This window comes from Lathamus discolor, chromosome 18 (genome assembly GCF_037157495.1).
Source record: "Lathamus discolor isolate bLatDis1 chromosome 18, bLatDis1.hap1, whole genome shotgun sequence".
In the NCBI taxonomy this organism is placed as follows: Eukaryota; Metazoa; Chordata; class Aves; order Psittaciformes; family Psittacidae; genus Lathamus; species Lathamus discolor.
Window position 1 is genome coordinate 2,050,305 of NC_088901.1, and position 22,550 is coordinate 2,072,854.

General features: G+C 46.6%; 2 protein-coding genes and 1 long non-coding RNA gene across 4 annotated transcripts; 1 reads left to right on the forward strand and 2 right to left on the reverse strand.

The window, feature by feature from the left end:
- Window positions 1-442: 442 nt before the first annotated feature.
- Window positions 443-3,325, reverse strand: YRDC (yrdC N6-threonylcarbamoyltransferase domain containing). 2 transcript variants are annotated; one of them, XM_065697518.1, is made up of 7 exons: window positions 3,193-3,325; window positions 2,901-3,096; window positions 2,683-2,797; window positions 2,247-2,366; window positions 1,684-1,826; window positions 1,247-1,332; window positions 443-797 (listed from the first exon to the last, which is right to left on the reverse strand). In XM_065697518.1, the coding sequence occupies exons 1-6, from the start codon at window positions 3,323-3,325 to the stop codon at window positions 1,269-1,271; spliced, it is 771 nt and encodes a 256-aa protein (XP_065553590.1). In that variant the 3' UTR covers window positions 443-797; window positions 1,247-1,268. The 2 variants fall into 2 exon arrangements, with proteins under 2 accessions (XP_065553590.1, XP_065553589.1); XM_065697517.1 differs by lacking the exon at window positions 443-797 and having other exon boundaries at window positions 1,138-1,332.
- Window positions 3,326-3,379: 54 nt separating this feature from the next.
- Window positions 3,380-4,770, forward strand: LOC136023292 (uncharacterized). Its single transcript, XR_010616546.1, has 2 exons — window positions 3,380-3,431; window positions 3,522-4,770. It is a non-coding gene; the product is annotated as an uncharacterized LOC136023292 (long non-coding RNA).
- Window positions 4,444-22,386, reverse strand: MTF1 (metal regulatory transcription factor 1). The gene is made up of 11 exons (XM_065697594.1): window positions 22,307-22,386; window positions 21,517-21,981; window positions 17,309-17,547; window positions 16,801-16,932; window positions 16,195-16,268; window positions 15,511-15,644; window positions 14,629-14,706; window positions 13,507-13,609; window positions 12,408-12,964; window positions 11,484-11,550; window positions 4,444-10,515 (listed from the first exon to the last, which is right to left on the reverse strand). The coding sequence occupies exons 2-11, from the start codon at window positions 21,928-21,930 to the stop codon at window positions 10,133-10,135; spliced, it is 2,181 nt and encodes a 726-aa protein (XP_065553666.1). The 5' UTR covers window positions 21,931-21,981; window positions 22,307-22,386; the 3' UTR covers window positions 4,444-10,132.
- Between the last annotated feature and the right edge of the window lie 164 nt (window positions 22,387-22,550).

Sequence of the window (22,550 nt, forward strand, 5' to 3'; positions counted from 1 at the left end):
CTGTTCTCCCTGAGCACCTGAAAGTGATGGACAACGATGTCCAAAAGTAAGCATTTATAAGAAAATCATCCAAGTTGTTTCAAATTAACAGTAGCTCCATTAACTTTACTTTTCAATGAAGGATAAATACCAACAGACACTTCCATCTATTCCCTATTTACTTCCCTGCTTAGCACTGTTTCCAGAACAGAATCAAGAGAGGGAAGTCCACATCTAAAAAACGAAGACCAGCACACCAAGAGCTTGTTTCATTCTTGGTATTAGAAGGAAGCCAGGTCCTTCTGAGCCCTTGTCTAGACAAGGACCATTGGAATACGTTAATTTTCAAAAGCATTTCTAGCTTCATCTCAGTGGCAGGTTTTGATTACATTTAGAACAGAAAGAAACAGCCAGAGAACACCAGGGCTATAACATTGTGAAAGCTCAAAACCATCTTCTCCATCTTTGCTTTTCTTTCAGTGCAGATACAATAAACCAAGACATGGAATAAGTGGTATAAGTGGGGGGTGGGTCACACACACCCCCCCCATCCTGAGAACAGGCTAATGTGCAAATAGTTGTATTTCAAAGGTCTAACCGTGTTAACGAAACAGACAGGTATTTGGGAATGATACAGCAGCACAAGGAGGTCAGCACTCATGTCTGGGTTGGTTTCTCAGACTACAGCAGATGTATGAAGATGATCCAAGGGCTGGAGCACTTCTGCTATGGAGACAGGCAGACAGCTGGGCTGGTTCAGCCTGGAGAAGAGAAGGCTCCAGGGAGACCTTATAAAAGTCTTCCAGTACCTAAGAGGTCTACAAGAAATATAGAGAGGGGTTTGGTCAAGGGCCTGTAGGGACAGGACAGGGGGAATGGCTTGAACCTGCCAGAGGGGAGACTGAGATGAGCTCTTAGGCAGAAGCTCTTCCCTGTGAGGGTGCTGAGGCGCTGGCACAGGGTGCCCAGAGAAGCTGTGGCTGCCCCATCCCTGGCAGTGCTCAAGGCCAGGTTGGACACAGGGGCTTGGAGCAAGCTGCTCCAGTGGAAGGGGTCCCTGCCCGTGGCAGGGGTTGGAGCTGGATGAGCTTTAAGGTCCCTTTAACCCAAACCAGGCTGGGATTCTGATGCTAATTAACAGATACTCACCAACTACTATTTCCAAATTTTCTATCTTTATTAACCCTGACAGAACCCATCGACCTTATTAAACAAGGCCATGAACGCCCATTTCCTGAATGCACAGGCACACGGTGCCCAGCCTCACCAGCTCCTCCGAGCCTGAAGTCTTAAGATGATTCTGGTACCAAGCCATACTTCTGCGTCAGGATTTCAACCGTAGGTGTCAGCGCACTGCGGGGTAAAAGAGAACCATCAGAAAACAGGTTTTTGAAGGGTTAGGCTGCATTTTGGCAGGGGGGAAGCAATCAGCCAGATGCAGAACTGCATTTTGAAGCAGGGAGAACACAAACTCCAGAAACCAGAGTGTTTCACTAGAAGCTTTTAGAAAGGGTTGTCCTACACTGGGAATTTGGAGTGCTCTTTTAGGATTGCTGAGTGAGCCGGTCATTAACCTAAGCAGTGTTAATGTGCAGGTTCATCTGCTACGCGAAAAGAAGCAAACCAGGACCCACTCTAAGTTGAAAGCTTCTTTCCAATTCAAGTGAAGCAGCAGCTCAGATACATGCAGCACAGCGAGCTCACCAGCCAGGCCGAATGATGCTGAACTTCCCCGACACAGATAAATCAACCACAGTTGACCCCAAGCGACACTCTGGGCTCTGAACGTCTCCAATTGGGCCTCCATCGATGATTAAGGACAACTGAGGCCACAGGTCTTGGAATTCCTGGGATGAAGATAAAAGAGATGTGGCAAACAGGCCAGAGGGTGGTTTGTGATCGTGTTTTCATTGCTGGAAGTTCTGGTGTTGAGGGAAAATGGTCTCTCCCCTTGCCTCCTCTGGTCAGCTCACATCTTTGTCATGAACACATCCCAGCTTGATTCCTGAGAGCAGATTTATCTCAGACGTGTAGGGAAGCCACAAGGATTCTTTGGTTGAAGCCTTCTTACCTGCACCACTGTTTAAGGGTGCACAAAAGCAAGCCAGAAGCCTGTCAGGACACTGGGGGCAAGGACGGGGCACCTGCCTGGTGCTGTGCCACCACCAGGGTCACAAGCTTTGCACAAGCTGGTTTCTGACTGCGGGAGCCCGGGGCTCTGACAAACTACCACAAAAACATCCCTTACGTGACAAAACCAACCTTACCGACACCGTCAGCGTGCTGGCCTGCGAGCTGATGTTAGCACTTGTTAGAGCCAGTGGTCCAGAGCAAGCTCGTGCCAACTCCCTGATAAAGGGGTGGTTTGGAATACGAACACCAACCAGCTACGAGGAAAAGAACATGGTTTTACACAGAGGAACCAGTTTTAATCTTGTGCTGCCCAACGTGCTCTTAAAGCTGAGGCTCTGGAGAATGACACATCAAGAAGCACTGAACCAGCAATGATACAAGACGTAAATCAGCTGCATTATGCCGTGTTCAGTAAATCACAGGGAGCACAACAGCACAGGGACCAGCTCTGGGAAAACACCCATCACTGATAAGCACAGGGAACAGACTCGTAAAAGTAAAAACTACCGCAGCAGAAGCACAAAACACCGTCCCTCGAACCCAGCTCCACCTCCTGCAGCCAGGACCTACCGATGTGAAGGGATTCAAGTCTTTATTGAGCTCCTCCGAACGCTGTAAGACCAGGGTCACGGGTCCAGGCAGCAGGTCCCGCAGCAGCTCGTCCGGCACATCGACACGGCAGTACCTGCACAGCGGGAGGATGCGGCTTCGCTACGTCCCCCGTGGCCTCGGGCTCGCATGACAGCACCGTGCAAGGGCTCCGGAGCCCAGCGGAGCCGCTCACCCACCTGTAGAGGCGCTCCACGTCCCCGAGGCAGATGGCGAGCGGCTTCCTCCCGTTCCGCCCCTTCAGGCTGTAGATGCTCCGCACGGCGCCGGAGTCCTGCGCCAGGCACGCCACGCCGTACACCGTGTCCGTCGGCACCGCCACCAGCCCGCCGGCCCGCAGCGCACCGGCGGCGGCCGACACCGCCTCCCTCCAGCCTGCGCGACACCAAGGCGGAGGGGGGGGGGGTTAACGATGCCCGGCCCGGCCCACCCGGGCCCCGCCGCGCCGCCACCGCCTCCCCCGGGCCGTACCTCGCGGCTGGGGCTGCGCCGCGCCGCCGGCCGGCAGGAGCAGCCGAGCGCTGCGGGGGCGGCCCAGGCCCAGGCCCAGGCCCGGCTCCGCCGCTCCGTCCCCGGCCAGCGCGACCCGCGCCGCCCGCCGCATGCACGGCCCGCTTCCGGCCCGCCGCGGGAGACGCGCTGACGCACTTCCGCCGACGTTGCGGGGGCGGGCTGCTCCCATGGCGACGCGGGACGGGCGGCCGGACGCGGTGAGGGAGCGCGGCGGGTGCCGGGTGCGGGCCGGGGAGGGAGCGGAGGGCGGCCCCGGGCGCCGGCGGTGACCGCTGTGTCTGCGGCAGGGGCAGCTGCGGGGCCTGCTGGAGGCGCGGCAGCGGGGGCTGCGGGACCTGATCGCCGCCTGCGAGCAGCTCAGGGCGGAGATGGACGCGCTCCTGGCTGAGCTCCGGCCTCCCCTCGGCCCGGGGGCCGCTGCTGGAGGAGCCCGCCCGCCTGCCCCTGCCCTGGTGCCGAAAGAGCCGGAGCAGTAGCGAGGAGCCGCGGCCGGCGCTTCCCGCAGCTGTGGCCTTGGAGCTCCTCGGAGCCTTATCTCACTGACCTCACCCTGCAGAGCAAAGCGGGGCGGCCGCTGCCTGGAACAACGGTGGCCTTGAACAGATCGCGCCGGTTTGTCCAAGCATCGCCTCTTCCCTCGACGGTTCATAGGATCGGCACTTGGGAATGATCCACTGCACGGTGGGGAGGCTGGAGAGGAAGAAACGCTCTGTGTTGCGGGCAGAGACTCGGTCCTGACGCTCCCTGCAATCCCAAAGGCAGCATCCAAGACATGCACAAGCTACAGGGGGCCCAACTCTGTTTTCCTTATTGACACTATCTTTCCCCAAAGCTCCTCTTCTCCTTAGTGGGGAGCACTTGCTACCTAAAACTGTCAGAGCTGGAATGCTGAATCTCTCATGTTAACCAAAGGAAGAGTTGCGTTTCTCCCTGCCCCTACAGTGTCGGCTGGCTCCTGCCAGCTCATAGCACCTGCTTGGGTGTTTGCATGAAGGGGACCAAGCAAGGCTCTCCCCTCTCTATAAATGAAGAGCAACTTTAACAACTTCTGTTCCAACTCCTGAGCGTATGGAGTTCATGAAGGGCATTGCAGGTGGGGAGGAAATACCTTCACATCCTGACCAGTTCCTAAGGGGGCAGGGGAAGGATCCTCATGCATCTCCCCAGGAACTCATAAATACTCTTAGGAAAGACTATTGTAACACAATGTTTAAATAAGCATTTAATTAGGATTCCATTAGTATTAATATTGCTTTCAATTCCAAAAAAGTTAATTTCCACTTCTTTGCAGATATTTCAAAGTACAATATTAACTTCATACAAAATGAGCAATTAAGCAAACACCATTATTTCACATTTTACATTCTTCAAAAAATACAAATTCATATTTACTCTTTGTTTGGGGGTTTTGGAGATGCTCTTCCTTTGGAAGTACTGTACCTGTAACTAACATCTTCACATTGCTCAATGTAAGCACTTTTTTTTTTTTCCCCATGTTTCATAGTTAAATAAAATCCTTTAATACCCATACACACACTCTTGGAAAACTGGGGTTCTTTTATTTTGCCATCTCCAAGCCCACTGCCCAGCTCCTCACGCATGTCAAACCAGAAGCAGTCAGGAGACAACCTATGGTTCTCCTATAATTCCTGGGCTTCCTAATGATGCCAGTGCCAACTATGACTTGGGTAACGAACCAGGCTCGAGGTTTGCTCATCCTTTCCCACCACACCGCTCCGTGTGAAACCCAACTGCAACTACAACTCCACAGCAAGGGCCAGACCGATCGCTCCGGTTCAGTAAGCAAGTGGAAGGACACAAAGCTACACAGCAAGAAATACCAGCTACTGTAACTACGGTACTGCAAAAAACAGACCCTGGTTTCTGATGAAAAAAGATCATACGAAAAAAATCTCCTGTTTTTAAGAAAAAAGTAGAAACTGCATTTAGTTTGAGAAAGTGTACACTGCATAATGAACCAAATTTTGGCCAGCTTGCACACCACCAAAAGCATGGTGTGGGATTTTTAAACTAGTTCCAAGAACACACACACTTCGACTACGTACACAACTACATAAATATCCAGTTTCATTTGCATTTCTCAGTGCAGACACAGAACCCGACTTTTAGAACAGAGGAAATACACCAAGACGAGACGCAAGAAAGTTAAAAGTTCAGCCCTGTCCGTAAGTATCAACTCCAGGTAACGCTTATAAAAACCTTGACATTGGTTCCAAAATATGTCATGGAAAAAACAGTGTACAATTAAAACCTATGCCATCAGAAATCTGCAGGGTTTATTAAACACATGCTTTGCTTCTTGTTTTTGCCTTACAATACAGACGGACTCTGCCTAGCTAGCTCAGGTCACTAATGCCAACGACTATGCACTCAAAGCATTCCACAGAGACAAGTGGCACTGTCCTCGTTACACAAGGAAGAGGCTGAGGCACGGGGCAGTTACATGACTTGCCCGAGGCCCTGCAGCCAGCCACTGATGCCACCATGACCCTGTCTGCTCCACATCACAGACCTGGCTGCCTCTTGTTTCAGTTGCCAGCCATGCTCCCCCCAAACCAGGAACAGCTTTGCATCACCCATCAACTCCAAGGGCAACTACACTTTAACTGATTTCCCCCAGCAGTTCCATAGCCAATGGGCCTAATTCCTTCTCCAAGCCTTATTCCCAACCGGTGCAGGAAGAGTACTGTAAACAGTTTTAACAACGTTGCTGCAGTTCCAAAAAACAATACCTTGGATGGCTGCAGAGGCACCATCCCCCATGAAGTAAGGCAGATAACACGACATCAAAACGATCCTGAAGACTTTAAAGGTGCAACATGCCCATTTCAGAACAGCTTGTCACTTCTGCTCACCCTCATGTGGCAGAAGGGAGCGGAGGACGTGGGAAGGAGGGTGTACACCAAGGAGCTTGGCTGTGTCCAACAGAAGTGAAAAGCAGCCCACCAGAAAGCATGAGAGAAAAGGCCTGCTACAGCACAGTGCTCTCAGTGGAGTATTTGCATAGATTGGACATTTGCTAATGATGCATAATTTAGTTTGGGTACAGACAGGGAAGGGCAAGTACATCACCAAGCCCGTTACTACACATACTCAGTTAGACAGACACAGACAGACCGACCACATGGGACAATGATCTTTAGCTACAAGTATTGCACCAAGTTAAGTGCTCTTCTTTGCACACCCCTGTTAACTTTTACTCAGAGCAAAAATAAACTTTGTGAAAGTATATATACAAAAGAAATTGCAGCAATTGGGTTAAAGATAAAATAACCTAAAGTGCATTTTAGATACCAGTATGAGGTTCTGTGAGCTAGTCTTTCTGGGCACAGTCAGCGTTATACAAGTGCCCAATTCGTACTTTTGTTCTATATAATTCAGTACCAGCATTTAAACAGTGCTGATTTTCCATCCCTCTACCATCTACAAGCATGAAAAACAACTTCTACAGCCTTCAACTGTATGCCAAGTCTGCTTCCCTGGGTCACTGCCTGGTGACTGGAGTGACCGATGTTGGCAATTCGACCCATTCAGTATGTTTAAGCTTCTGCACCCATCCAGAAACTGTACAGAACCAAGAAAATCCCCAAAAGCCACAAAACAGCCAAACCTTTAACACAGAAGGACCCCGAGCAGTGCAGCTTTGCTCTCTGACTGATAGGTGAAGGGGTTTGTGAAAGGTGGATTTTGCAGAGGGAGGACACGCTGTTCTGAGGCTCCAGCGTATTAACAGAACATGTCCCATCCTGGGAACCCAGTGTCTTACCAGATCTACAGCAGCAGAAACTCTCCCCTTTCCTTTAACAATGTTATTGTGAATACGCGAAATGCTGGGGCAACAAGGGGAAGACATTTCTGGCATTGAGGACTCTCAGGGCAACTGCCCTCTCTTGCCAGCTACTGATATTCTGCTCCCTTTGAAGCGCATTAACCACCACCCCAGCAGTGCAAGGCCTGAGGATGCAAATGTCTGCTGTGAAACACATCAGCTACATACAGCATGGGACACTCTGGAAAGCAGACCATCAATGAAGCAACAAAAGCACACATCTGTACAACACAATCAGGTGGGATGTATAGACCGTGGCGCAGTGGCCTATGCAGTCACAGAATCATCACACTGCTCTCGCTTCATTACAACGTCTAATTAGTTTCACCTAAATTGCAGCCTGTCTGATGCATGTACAAGAGGGTAACGGCAAAACCAGTGCACCTAAAAGTCAGCATGAACTTGGAACACATTGCTTTTCCTAGAACACAACAAGAGAAAACAGTAGGTGTGAGGAGAAAACAGCAGAGAGGTTAGCTGCTGACACCCACCCAGAGAGGATGGCAGCAGCAAGGTGCTGCACACAATCACACTTCCAAATCAGCTTCTGATTTCAAAGCCTTTGGTAGATTCTTTTACTCACTTCTGTCACAAAGCAGTTTCTGAAGTTATCGGGCCCAGTGGAAAGGTGGTTCAGGTGAACTAAGTCACGAGCAGCAAAAGCAGCACAGAAAAACACCTTCCTGAAGGACAGAAAGGCTCAGAAAATGCTAAATCCAGGCCACATCTGGTACCCTTGTACCCATCACCCCGCAACTCCAGGGGAACCTGCATGCTCCTGTGTTAGTGGAATTTCTCACACACACGCATCCACTCACCCTCAAACACAAAAGGCCTCCCTGCAGTGGCCTGTGCCCCACAGGGACACCCCAACACAGCTCCAGGCACCACTCACACTCCTCCAAAGCAGAGCTCTTCACTGGTGGAGATTACCTCTGCGAGGACAGCTGAGCCACACAGGCTTGAGACTGTTTCTTTTGTGTTCTGAACAGCTCTTGCTGCCATGCAACCAAACTGCATCACAAAACTAAGATGTAGGAGGAAAAAAAAAAACCAAGGACCACTATCTCACTACCCTCTAGGGATTACCATTACAAGAACCAAACCTAGAACACTCTTAATCCGCATTTCATGGATGCAGACCTTGTTGCTGCAGGACCCACATTCCCACTGCAACACACACCAACACAGAGAGGAAATAATCAGCATGCTACAGTTCCACTGGTGACCCCAAGCTCATCACTGCAGTTACCAAAAGGGAGCACCTTGCCCTAGCACAGTAAGATGACACTTCCCAGGCACAAAGCCTTCTTGGCACAGCCTCTCCTCCCTCACATTCACCTTAACAGGATGTAGCGTCACCCTTCTGCATTTCACAACCGGGAGCTGTCAGAGGTGAAAAGCCAATTCCATCCATGCTGCTGCAGCACGTTCACTAAGGCTACACAAAGCACATCACCAGAGGGTCAAAAAACCTGCTCATCATCCCACATCCTGGGGAGGTCTGGCTGCAGCCAGAGGGTTCTCCCCCCAGCAGGTACAGACAGCAGCTTTGATCAAGTACAAAGGATGAGAGACCTCTATCCACTGGGATTTCGCATTCCTAAATTTAGTGCGCAGAGACACTCCGCATTAAGTGGCTTACAGTCATTATCTTTGTATCTCACTAATGACAACACTGTAAACTGAATAAAGACTATTTAATATTCTTTCCTTTAACACAAAAGGACTGACAGCCAAAGCCAGAAAGATGGATAGAACACTATAAAATTACATCTTTTAAAATAATGCAGCATAAATAAACCATTTAGAATGAGACTGCATTTATTGCAACATTACAGGCTTTTTGGTGGAAGGGGGGGTTCGTGGTTTATTTACCCTGAGTAGGTTAGAATATAGACTTTCAGTTTGATATGAAAAACTACTACGTCGTGTAACTTCTTTTAGTCAAGAAATAGCCCCGTGCACAAAAAGCTGGCATTGCAGTAGGTTGGAGGCAGATTCAGGCAGGAATCATAGAGCTTAACAGAAAACAAGGGAAGCATTTGTGGACAGCTGAAGGATAGACCCACTGAATTCAAACTGAATTTCGGCTGAATCATTCTGAAGAGTTGCTCTTGACAAAAGATGAGAGTAACCAGCAAAGGCACCATGCTCCTGATTAAACAGTCACGGGGATTAAGAGGATGACTTGGTTCAGAGCCAAAGAAATCAAAAGAGCAGCAGGCACTGACCTGACTACACCTGGGACTCACTGCATCCTTCAAAGAGAGGCAAAGGAAACAGACTCTTGAGTCTGAGTAAGCAGGGGCTCCAATTGTGTTTCCACCTTGTGAAACAGTGTCTGCCACCACCCTTTGAAGTCCTAATGCAATTAAATGAACAGATCCATCAGGAGCACAAGGTACTTGTGCTCTTTTGAAATTAACTCCCCAAAAGCTTCTGTAGGCTTTAGTAACAGCGTTAGTACAAAGCTCCCAACTCAGTGGTGCGACAATCACATTCCAATCAGATTGCAGATAAATCATCTTCTACAAGAATGCCATTTTCTACTACAGCAGATTCCTTTCCTGGGCTCCCCTTATAGTGCATGGTTAGTATCAGACAAAAGAGACAGAAGAAAAATCATAGACCCAAGGAGTTGTAACAAAGACCCACTTGCTGCCAGTACCTTAATCCCAAACATAAGCGATGTGCAATTGGAGACAAACTAAACCCCCCCTTTTCTTTTTAGAATCTTTTTGCACACGAGTAACCTTAACTTCTGTGTTCACATATGACAAGCAAAAGTGACAGACAGTGCAGCCAAAACAGTTCATATATAACTTAGCTTTCTCTTTTTTTCTTAGTTTTTTTTTTTTTTACCTTTTTTCTTTTAGATAGATTCTCAAAGATGGATGTACCTGGGACGTGACTAAGATGACATCTGTGAAGCAGAAATAAGCCACAAAACTTCCACAGAGGAAGGAAAAAGAATTGATCCTTCAGTTTCTGCTTCTAAACGAGAGGGTTTTACCCTCCAGGTGCAAAGGAAAATCTGGAACATCTTCACTTAGAGAAGCTGTTATTCAAACCCATTTCTTCCTCACCCTGCAGTAGTGCTTCAATTGGAATTATATCAGATGGGGTTTCAGGGCTTTGGAGGGACAGGAAGTCCGATACATCCATGGCACTTAATGTTTCAGTCTGTGAGTCTGGAGGGTTAACTATCTGACTGCTCTGCCCACATGAAGGAGAAGAGGAAGAAAAGGTCTGAGGCTGCAGCTGGGGAGCTGGCTGCTCCAAAGCTTTTGAATCAGGTGAGGAACATTCCTTCTTAACAGTGGCTTTGTCCTTGGCAGAGTCTCGGCAGGCACACTGACACTGGCAGGCCTCCTCCTGCTTTATAATAATGACAGGAACACTGAGACCAATCTGCTGAACAGGGTTTCCTGAAGGTGAAACAGAGACAAAACACAATGGAACTACATCATCTCACAGCAGGGAGAGACAAATCCTCTTTGTTAAATTAGACTGTATGCGCCTTGCAGCAGAGATCACAGCTCACCTTCTCCAAGCACGAAGAATAGCAAAAAGTAAGTAAGAAAAACGTGGCAAGAACTCTCTGCTGATGAACAACCTGCTCAGGTTGAACCCACGCTCAGCACACTATGCCTTTTCTCTGACAAGCATTAGAACTTCCACAGCATCAAATCTAATACAGAGTGGCACTCAGATACCCCAGTCCCTATGTACCGATCTTTGAAGATGATTGTACAACATCACACCAGCGATGCTGCTCCTTAACACCAACACAGGTATTTTCCTGTTCATTTTCCCTAGTCTGCTTTCCTTTTCCAACTTGTTTCTCATGCTTCCTCCTCACTCTTCCCATGTTGCTCTATCTGCTTGGCTTCCTTTCTTTAAGATTTACAGTTTAAACTTACCTGATCTCTCTTGACTCTGATTCATCTTTGCAATATAATAACATGGTGTAAGAACAGAACTTCTATAGTTGTTTCATTTTGATGAATCTCATACATAATGCTCACTAAAAACAACTGCTATAGAACTGATGAAGTTTACTCATTTATTACCTGTTCCATGTCTTCTTTCAAAAGACAAGAAGACATATCATGTCCTTGCATTTCTGTCTTTTCCTCTACATAAGTTCCATTAAAATACTACTTTTATGAACGCTGGATCAAATTTATGATCTAATTCACAAGTTGTCACAGAAATAACTATATGACAGATCTCAGCACAAGCCTCTGAGTGCATGGAAAACCTCAGAAAGGTAGAAATATGAAAAGATTTTCTTCAACGTTTCTAGAAGCAATAAATGCACCACAAATGCTGGTCAAGCCAACAATACCACAAAGAAACAGAGAAAGAGAAGTAAGTTCAGTGTCCAGCTTACCTGTGTTGCCAGCTACTGGTAATGCGGTGGTAAAAAAAACTTTTTCTACCACTTTTGGAACTTGTGGCTTTAAAGAAAAGGGAAAAAGAAGAGAGAAAGTGTGAGTTCATTCCAATCCCAATTCTATTATTCAAATTCTAAGCAGCTTCAAGCAAAAGAAACAGCTATGAACATATTCCAAAGAGAACACACAGGAAACTAATCATCAATTATAACATTTAGCTAGGTTCTGTGCTATGTTCTGACTATCCCAAAACTCAGAGTGTTATTTCAGAGGTCCTAAAGATTGGCAGCAATGACCCCCTACACCACAGGCTTGTTAACATAGCTTGTGGGTTCTGACAACTGAATTCAACAGCTACTGCGCTTGCTCATCCTGCTTGTACCCACAGCCATTGATGCTTGACCATTTTCAGCTATGAAGGCCCACAGATGGCAATAGTATCCTGAATGATGAAACACTTTTAGTCTCAGCTACCCAGATTTAATGGAGAACCAGAAACATTCTGTTTTCCCAGAAAATTTCAGTATCTTTATCAGGCTACACCAAGAAAAGACAGATGACAAAATGCCTAGACACAACTTTAGAGTCTTTTGTGCCTCTGCTTGTCAAAAGTAGTAGATTTAAACCCACATATATTCTCAGGCCATGTGGCACTCTGGCTGACACCAAACTGATAACTGCTGTGCCAAGCCTGTCACTGGGGAAGAGATTAAAGATCTCAATCTATTTTCTATTTCCTTATCTCTTTTAGGAGCTGCACTGGGGGCATATTTATATATATTAACATGATAAGCATTATACAACACTGCATCCTGGTTTCTTACAGTTATCTTACAGTTACAGGGTTGATCCTCTTCCTTTTCAAAAGGACTCTAGGAGGAAATGAGATGATTCCAACTGCATGTAGTGGACATACTAACCATTTGTTCTTGGCTTTGAGGAGAACCAGTGGCACCATTTAAGATCCATTGTAAGTTTTGCTCTCCCATGACAATGCTGGACTGCAGAATAGCAGTGCTCTGAGAAGGAGTAATTGTTATAGTTGGATTACTGGTCAGAACAGAGTTCGCACCAACAGGCACAGTCTGAACGACAGCTGGCAGGGGCTCAGTGGCGCTTGATGGTGTTGGGGCAGATGCCCCAGCAACCACTGAAAGTCCTTGCACAAGGGGCTGTGGTGGGGTCTGAGTATGCTGCAGGAAGTCTTGGTGACTGGCTGCAAACTGTGTGCTGTGAGGAACAGGCACTTCTGGGGATTGTAAAACAGTTGCAGGATTTCCAAATGCAGCTTGCTGTGAGCTGGTTCCTATGGAGGAGGGAGCAGCAGGGGCTGCTGAGGCTTGTAGTGCTGAATGTGAAGGCTCAGAGATGCCAAGCTGCAGTACAAGTGGAAGAGACAATGACGCCGAGTCTCCTGCAGAAGGCGGAACAGCAGTGACAGAGTCTGCATCGCCATTGAAACCATCAATCAAGGCAGCTGCCAAAAGAAACATGGAAAAACAGAAATACATCACTTCCCATAAGATCTGATTTTTCAATGAACTTAGCAGAAATCCCTCAGCTAGTTGCTAAGTCAGGCATTATCACTTCCCATCTTCAGACAAGTGCTCAAAACCATATAACACTACGCAGTGAAATCAAAAAGTGGGTCCAAATTTAGGAAGCCAGTAACACTCACTACTACACACAAGCTGATCGGCCTCATTAGCTCCAAGAAGCCTTTTTATCAGCCAGTTTGTGCAGCTACATCAAGTGAGGAAGCTTGAAAAAGCACTTATGTGGAAAGCCCCAGAGCATCAGTGTCAGCATTGTATGACAGCATGCTGTAAATGCTCTGTCAGTTCCTCCATCACCATCCCAGCACAACACCCTCTATGAATACATTTCAATACTGAAGTTAAAAGTTCTGTTTGCTACTTAAGAGTTATGTGGGGCAGCAATCTTCAATGTGAAATGCTAAGTACAGAAAAGGAAAACTGTTAAAAAGCTCTCCTGAAATAGCATAGATACAATCTGTACCTGTCTGCTGAGAGTCATCCTGATTTGCAGTGTGATCTGGGCTCTGAAACATCGACTCAAAGATGCTTGCTGGTGAGATTGTGCTAAGGTCTTGTCCATGTGTCTGGCAAATAGAAAATACAGAGGAAGGCATCAGATAATGTTCCATCTCAGGTCTCCATAAACTTGGAACAAATCCCATTCAAGTAGTGTACGAACGTCAGAAATACCTCTCCAAATAATCAGCCACCTTCAGGAAAGGCAACGTATTTCAGTTCCCTAGTGTAAAACACCACTGAGCTTTTACTACCTACAATCAAATTTACCAAATGCTCACAAAAATAAGTCATTGAAAAGGAAAACACATTCTTCTGCATCCACACTTCGTTTAACCCTCATTTCTGTCAGAAACAGACATTGATTTGTTCTTGGCTATTCTGTGAAACCTTTTCTGGAGCAGAAACAAAATGGCTCCGCTTAGATTAGATCCCAGACTATGTACTGGTTGTCATCCACAGTGCTCTAGGATATATCAAAGTACTGCATGCTGCTTCCACATCAAAACACAACAGAATGACCCTGTCTCCTTAGTGTTCAATTTCACTGTGTCACATTTAAGGTCAGTCAAGAGCTATCAATAAGCAAGAACACTGTTATGGTAAAATCAGATGCAGAACCTTTAAAAACCTGCTTGAATTAAGCACTGCAGTACTTTGGAGGAAAATCTCTCTCTTTCACTCAACTATGCTGAAATATTGGGGGTTTTGTTCCAACATTCCCAGAAGAACAGCCGTAATATGTCTGTCAATTTACAGGCTCAATAGGGTGTGTAAAAACCACATTTTTGTCAAGATTGAGCCTCCTGCAAACTCCCACGAGCCACAGGAAATAAAGCAGCAGCATTCAGTACATCTAAACCAATCTCATCCAAAGTCACGTATGCTGTGGAAGAACTCATCTCCTCCATCTGCAGTAGCAAAATGAAAGCCTGAAGCAGAGCCTGCTGGAGGCCCAAACAAGTGAAATAGAATCCACCAGCCACACATATCTACTCTGCTGAGTTCTAGTTGACAGGACAAGCACCCTGCCAGAGAAATGCCAAACTCAAATGATGGGTGAGGCAATTCCAGGGCAGTAACTCACTGGATTAGAGTTTTCCCGCAATTCTGAATCTGTCGATATGAGGCTTAAGTCACTCAGACAAAGCGAGTGGCTTGTATCCTGTAAAGAAGAAAAAGAGATGAAATTACATATTTAGAAGTAGCATCAGAAATGTTTTTTTCATTACTTGCTAGACATACAACTCTGCTTAGGCAGATTTTTTACCCATATGTGATCCAAATCTCAGTTCTAAACTCAAAGAAGCAATATTACTAAGCAAAGGAGATTCGGCAGCTATCAAGGATTCTTAACATTGTTTGCACATTGCTTCCAAGAATTTAAACAACAAATCAGCCTATAGAAGATAAAAAGTTCAGCTTTTAACAGTTAGTATTTATTTCACTTCACATACTTGTTACATAGTTCTGATCAAAACGCAAGAACCTATAAGGAAAGCACGATAACACATCTAACTGCCTATAAACTCATGTCAGTATTGGACATATTCAAAGCAGGAGCAGCCCAAGCATTAATTTTGGAGTGATTAAAATGAACAGACCAATTTAAATGAGCTTTTCTAAATAAAACCTGCTCACCAAATACCATGCGGGAAGTTTGGGAAATACTGATCCCTCTGTTTATTATCAACACGCTGTCAACACGGCATTTGAGAATAAACCCTACACTGCCACCCTGAATGCCAGCAAGTGCAGGACTTAACCTGAGTTCTCAGTTCAAAACAGAGGCATCTATGGGAGACAGGGCACCAAGTACTCACAATTAGCTTTGCAAATCCCAGTCTTAAATATTTAAACCTTTAGAAAGTCTTACAAGTCTTAAACCTTTAGATCAATGAATTTCTTCCCCACAGTTATGTTTTTATCTCCACCTAATACAGAAGCATTAGGAAGAAATGCTACTAACCTCAGACACACTGTTATTGGGAAGTGCATTATAGGAATGTCCTTTCTCATGACCTTTCATGTGACTCTTGAGACTATACTGTGTACTAAAAGTCTTCTCACAGCCATTACTGGGACAGAAGAAGGGTTTCTCCCCTGTAGGCAGGGCAAAACACATGTAACAGACTTACAAACATTATATCAGACACGTACTTTCAAAGCACCTAGGAGATTAGTAATATTTCATACAAACAAGATTATTTAATGCCACATCATGCATTCAGCATTCTTTGGAGTCTTGCAGAAAAAGCTTCCATTTTACCACGTGAATTGACACAGGAGCGTGACGCTTCATTTTGATGCGTCATTACTGATACGTTTGTGAAACATGTTAATGAAATTCAAGACCTGTCAAGCATACAGGGAAGTGCATAAATGGAATATCAGGAACTGCCCTGACCTGGGTGCAGGAGTTTGCACTTGGCCTTGTTAAACTTCATAAGGTTCACATGGGTGCACTCCTCCAGCCTGCAAAGGTCCCTCTAGATGGCAGCCCTTCCCTCAAGCATATCAACTGCACCACTTAGTGGTGTCAGTGTGGTGTCACCCACATATTATATGTAAGTATAAATACATACTAGGATTCTAAGAGTTAATATAAACTGATTAAGTTCAACTCAGGAAGAAACAAACCCTAGGGACTTACCAGTATGTGTCCTAACATGTGTTTTAAGGTGGTGGCTTGCAGCAAAAGCCTTCCCACAGCCGTCATGCTCACACCTGAAAGAGGTGTCAGAGAAAAGATAGCATCAGGCTTACCTGATAAGTTAGTTACCACCTTAGATCATGCTTTGCAATAGTCCCAGGACTCAGAAAAGCAGGCCTAAACTAATCTGTTTTAATAATCAGGCGTCTCCCAACAGCTCCTGTGCATGCTACACAGACCATAGCAGGGCTTTGAATAGAACTGTAAAATCCAAGCATGAAATCAGCCTTTGCAGGGGGCCTCCTTCATGGAATAAACCCTGCATCACGGCGGAGCAGCAGCAGTATGTTTTAAGAACATGCTCACTGTGGCACACATTTAGGTTTGAAAAATAGCTCGACTATTCTTGTCTTCGAAGACAGTCATTTCACCCACTTCTCCAGGCAGCTGAGGGAGCTCTAGAACAAACATGCTCAAATGCCAGCCGCCTTCAGCTCTTTTCTCCCAGGAACAGCTTCTCATTCAGGACTGTCAGAGCTGCCTTTTGGCACAGGCAGTCCATTACACAAGTCCCACAGAGGTAAAAATGGCCATCCAAGGACCTACCGAAATGGCTTTTCTCCTGTGTGTGTTCGAATGTGCTTCCTCAGGTCGCTGTGTGTTGTGAAGTATTTACTGCAGCCTTCTGATTCACAGTTAAATGTCTTCCCTGTGTGAAGCCTCTGATGTGCTTTCAACCTAAAAAGGATACGACCAAAAACCCTGGATTTTACAATTCAAGACTATTATAATATAAATAAGCCAAGTACGTCATCATAGATTCTGTCATCCTACTCTTGGCACAGCATTTCCATGTTTTGGGAGGATTTATATTCATATCTGTACCTGGAAGAAGTATAACAATTTCAAGGCCAGGTTGGATGGGGCCTGGAGCAACCTGGTCTAGTGTGAGGTGTCCCTGCCCATAGCAGGGAGGGCTGGAACTGGATGAACTTAAGGTCCTTTCCAACCCAACCCATTCTATGATTCTGTGATCCAGACACAAACAAAAAGCAGATGCAACCTGCAGAACAACAGCCACGTCTATGAGAGGAATTAAGCAGAGGCCTCCTACCTGTACAGTGTATTGAATGCCTTTTCACAGCCCTGCACATCACATTCGAACGGCTTCTCCTTAGTGTGCACTCGAACGTGGATTTTGAGGCTGTAGGAGGTAAGAAAGGCCTTGCCACAGCCTTCTTGATTGCAGACAAAAGTGTATTCCCCACGATGGGTCTTTTGGTGAGTGCGCAGGTTTCCAGCAGTGCTGTAGGTGCGTGGACAGCCCTCAAAGGTGCACTGGTACCTCTTTACCTAAGAGACAAAATGCTGCATGCTTAACCATTCTTAAGCATTTCTGGAATCCAGACAGGGTAGGTCTGCAGTTAAACATCAAAGACAATGGAAGAGATTTTGACCCCAAAGGAAAAAGAACATTTAATGATCAGATAACTCAGTATTTCTGCTTCACCACCTGAGGAAGGGGTAGCACGCGTCAGAAAGCAGGCTGACCTTATAAAATAATCATCTAATAGAAGAGGGAGGAAAGGAAAAAAGTGATTTGAAATGTTTCTAGCTAAAAAAATCTACTAAAACAGTAGGAAAGGATGCTAAGAGGCTATCAAACCTATCCACTATTCCCATAGAGTGCCTGCCTTTCACCTGGGTGCTTCCAGCAGAGCTGCTTACCTGTGGAAGAGGACAACAAGGGAAAATGTACATGCACAACCTCACCCTCAAAAGCACAGCCTTGTGTGCTGAACTTCCATTAACACCTTGAATGGGAGCTACGGTTTTCACCATCTCCTATGGCCTACCCATCAGTCCATTTACTACTTCATTTTATCTCAAAAGCAGCCTCCACTGTGCTTTGTTGTTCTCTCCTGTGGTTACTGAAACAGGCAATGTCTGAAGTGTAGTGAATCCATTGGGATTTCTCAGCCAGCTATCTGGATCACCAGGAAGCAATATTACACTGAACTTGATTTCATTGCCTTCCAGCTACTGCAACAGGCAGAGAGACCATGCAGAAGCTTCCAGTGTGCCAGTCCTAACACTTAATTAAATCTCATTCTCTCTTGTGAAGTAAAAGGAATGAGCCATCTGATACACTTGAATAAAATTAGCTTGAATGTTAATTATCAGCCTTTCATTTGACTGTTACAGTTGAGAAACTTTAACATCTAAAAGTGATTACAGAGCCCAAGAGAGGACTTGGCAACTCACGCTGGGTATAATTTGGGTTCTAGGCAGCTCTCCACAAGGAAAGCGAAAGGCTCTCAGTTACTTCCAACCTGTTCTGTAGGGGACAAAATTGCCAGTAGGACCCCTTTAAAAATGCTTTATAAAATCTGAGTATATAGGAGTTGAGTAATCTCTGCTATAATCTCTTGTTGATAAAGTGACAAACAGCACCATGAAAAGCACCATACAGAGAAGGAAACAGTGATTCCACTATAAAGCAACTTACCCTTGGTTTATGCCTCAAATGAGGTAAGTTATCACTAAATACTCCAGTGTTACAACATCATTTAGAGGTTCGGTTGTGTTGAGTCAGCCAAAACCCAAGAGCAGAGACCAATAAGAGACAGCCACAAGGTCAGAAAGTACATTTTATTACAGGAGAAGAGGTACATTAACTTCACCAGCCATCACCCGATCAGTCCAATTCACCTATCAGGGCTGAAGTCAACTTCCCTGTTCCAGATTTAAGGCAGCTGGAAATTAACACTTTCCATGCCACACTACAGGATGTTCTCCACTGTAATCCCCATAACGCACAAGCGATCTGAACTACCTAAAAATCAAGTGAGGAGTCTGTGAAGCCTTCTAGGTGTTTCTATTTCGATCTAGAAAGTGATTTAAAAGGAGAGAACTAATTCTAGATGAAGGATTTGGTTCTCAGATGCTAATGCACATCTTTAAAGGAAAATGGCAGGACCACTTTCAGTTTCAGGGCCTGAAGCAGGCCAGAAGCCTTGCAGCCCTTCCCCTTTACTCAAAGGCCGAGTCTGTTGTTTCCTAAGTCATTTTGAGAAGGCTACTGCAGACAGAAGCAGTGCTACCACCACATTTTAGGCAAAATTAAAGCAGTAAAGCATTTAATTCTCTTTTCCCATTAGGAACATTAGCACATCAGACAAGCGCTGATCATACACATAAATTATGTAGCTATTGACCACGAAAACCTCACGGTTACAGCAGTAAATACTCAAGAGTATCCCTGTACACTTGCAGCAACAAAAGAGGCACACGGCAGCCCAGGAGAAGCCACAGATGTGTATGAGGAGTACAGAAACAAGCTGCTTTGAAGACAAAGGACAACGTGCTGTCTCTCCCAGGAAGATGCACCAGGGGGAAGCTACGAAAGCTGTGATTAAGCATTAACTTAGAAGTAGGAACTAATTGTCCAGTAATCAAAAGAGTGGCAAAAGCAAAACCTGCCACACTGTGCCAAAGTCTACTTCAACTGCTCAGTTTGCCCTTAACTCATCCTGAGTTGAGGAGAGTCCCCTGCAATTGCTCCTTTTTTCTATGTTATCATTGAACAAAATAATGCATTTGAAATACAAGACTCTGATCACGTTTATTCTCACCCACAGAACTACAGTGAGGAACGCAGAATATAACAAGAGGAAGTTGAAGGTAATAAATGCAGCGTAAAACTATCTTTTGCTTCATAAATGTCTAACACTGCCCTGAAAACTTAAGACTTTAGAAGAGTTCTCTCAGGTGTTAGAACCGTGACAGATGCTTTCAAAGTACCAAAGAATTGGACTTTCAGAGATGAGCCAAACATCTGAGGGCTTTGGAATGTTTCCTTCCCCATCTCCAGACAACCCACCAAGCATCTGGAAGAGCAGGACCAAAGAGGGGTTTAAAGACTGAGGAGTGCCACCTATGCTTATTTCCACTGCAACTCAAATAACAACCCCTCCACTCCAGAAAACTAAATCAAGACATGGAAAATAAATTCATTTCATTAGGAAATTCCAGGTCCTACCAGCTCCCTTTTTTAATAGGGGAGGTGATGGAATAAAATCAGTTTAATTGCATGTGCAGTCACCAACGCCGGTTTAGCCAGTACACACTGTTCTCAGACACTACTGATTACAAGCTTATTATCCTACAAAAAGAAAAGTACTGACGTGACTAACATACCAAAATCAAGTATTTAAGCAGCTCAGAACACAGGATACAGCAGTTGCTGATCTGAATAACAACCGAGCAGAGTTCCTTACACTGACATGGGCTTATTGGACAAACCTCAATCCAGAAGTTCCATGATTACAGAACCAACCTCCTCCAGCCCCGTTTCCTCCTTGCCAAGAGAGTGCTAATGAAGCTTCCCTGCTAACCTGAATTATTCAGCGTTCAAACCCAGCTTCCTTTCTTAGCAAGGGTCTCATTTCTGCCATCCTCTCTTACACTCAGTATCAGTTACACAAGCAGTTGATACTTCCACCACTGACACTAGCAGGGACACTTGTACAGATCATCCTTTATTTAACTAGGAAGGGCCAAAAAGGGAGCACAAAGTCATCGCTGTGTTGATATTTCAGTCAGCTTCACATTGCTTTTGCACCTAGAAAGTGAGAACGCCAAGTACACGCCCTCAGCACTTTGCATGCAGGTAGAATCCATTAAGGAACCAGAACTGAAAGTAACTGCCATTTTATATGTGTAAGCTGACTTAAGAGTTCAAACAAGAGCAGATGCTGCTTTAAAGCTTCCCTTATTTCCCTCAGTTTATTTTCACAGTTCAACTACCACCACCAGCCTGGAAGTGCAGCCAAGGCCTCGAGAACGTGGTTAACCAAGAAAAAACAGAGTTTGGGTTATCTGTGAGGACACAAAATAATCACCCAACCAAAAGAATAATAAATGTCCACTGAAGTTCCACCCACCACTAACACAACCATGGTTTCAATACCATGCTCTCCTGCTGTCTATCATGTCCCCACATGTCAGAACGTGCTTCCTGACCACTTCGCAAGCGAGCAGCAGGATATCTGAGTGAAAACTGATGACACTCGCAGCTTTTTCCACTGTGGGCAGCAGCTCTGCCTACCAGCACAAAGCATGACTACCACTGAGTATACCATTGGACCTAATGGAGTGTAATTCATTCCACCCCACAGTAACCTTTAAGAACAAGGGAACCTTCTGACTGCCTCCCAGCAAACAGCTTTAGAAAAGCCCCACATCCTCAAAGCACTTATGGCACCAGGTGAAAAGCACTCGCAATACAAATCACATTCAGAATCATATTTAGCTACTTACTTCTTTAAGCTTGGTTTCAGGGCATTCAGACTGCAAAGTGAGCGTTGCTCCTTCGATATTTCTTGGCATAGGAGTTGAACCAGGATTTATTGTCAGGTGAATCTGATCTGGAGAAATAATGTGTTGCACGTAACCCTGGGACATTCCTTCATGATCTGCTATTAAATGAAATCCTTCTTCATGACCCTCTGGTAAAAAAGGCAAGTGATCACCACACTGCCCTTCATCCTCATCATCTTCCAGCACGCTGTGGTCCTGCTCTATCAGAACAGTCGTCCTGTCATAGACCGTCCCAGACGATGAAGAAACCAGCCCGTTTTTATCAGCAAACCTCATCATATTGTCATCTTGGGTTAAATCGTCTTCCTCCACTTCGTAGTAGATAACGTTGCCTTCGGGACTGTTCTCCCCCATGGCTCACCGCCTCTCAGTGCGATATCGTGCACTTACACCGGAGCGACTCATCTGCAACACAAGGACGGGCGGGGGGGGGGGGGGGGAAGTCAGGCGGCTCTGCCCCGGCCGGGCCCGCAGCGCCCGGGCAGAGGCCCCGCGGCCCCGGCCGCACGCCCAGCCTCAGGGCGGGCGCTGCTGGAGGCGCCGGGCCCTGCGCCACGGCCCCCGCCCGCGGGCTGGGGAAGGTGCCCCCTGCCCGACCGCGGCGCTCCCCCCGCCCGGCCCGGGCCCGCACCGGCCCCGCCGAGAGCCGCCAGCGGGGCCTGCGCGGAGCCCCCCCCGCCCCAGCCCGGAGCCGCATCCCCCCGGCCGCAGCCGGCCCCGCCGCGCTCACCGGGCTGCGGGCAGCGGCGGCACCTCCTTCCCCGCCCCGGCGGCACCATGATCACCAGCGCACTCACTTCCGCTTCCGGCCGCGCGCCGCCCGACGGGAGCGCCGCGCCCACCGCGGGGGCTGGCGGGAAGTGGGAGGGGGGGGGCGCCGAGCGCTGAGGTGGCGGCCGGGGCGCGGCGGGCGGCGTTAGCGCTGGCGGAGGGCAGGAGCGTTGAAGGTGCTGGATAACGGTGGTAACGGATCG

Coding starts and splice junctions, on each gene's coding strand:
- YRDC (XM_065697518.1), bottom strand. CDS start 3,325: ATGCGGCGGGCGGCGCGGGTCGCGCTGGCCGGGGACGGAGCGGCGGAG. Junction 1,827..2,246: donor CCAGCACGCTGACGGTGTCG/GTAAGGTTGGTT, acceptor TCTTCATCCCAG/GAATTCCAAGACCTGTGGCC. Junction 1,333..1,683: donor AGCATCATTCGGCCTGGCTG/GTGAGCTCGCTG, acceptor TTTACCCCGCAG/TGCGCTGACACCTACGGTTG.
- MTF1 (XM_065697594.1), bottom strand. CDS start 21,930: ATGGGGGAGAACAGTCCCGAAGGCAACGTTATCTACTACGAAGTGGAG. Junction 17,548..21,516: donor CTGAAACCAAGCTTAAAGAA/GTAAGTAGCTAA, acceptor TTTGTCTCTTAG/GTAAAGAGGTACCAGTGCAC. Junction 16,933..17,308: donor GCATTCAATACACTGTACAG/GTAGGAGGCCTC, acceptor TATCCTTTTTAG/GTTGAAAGCACATCAGAGGC.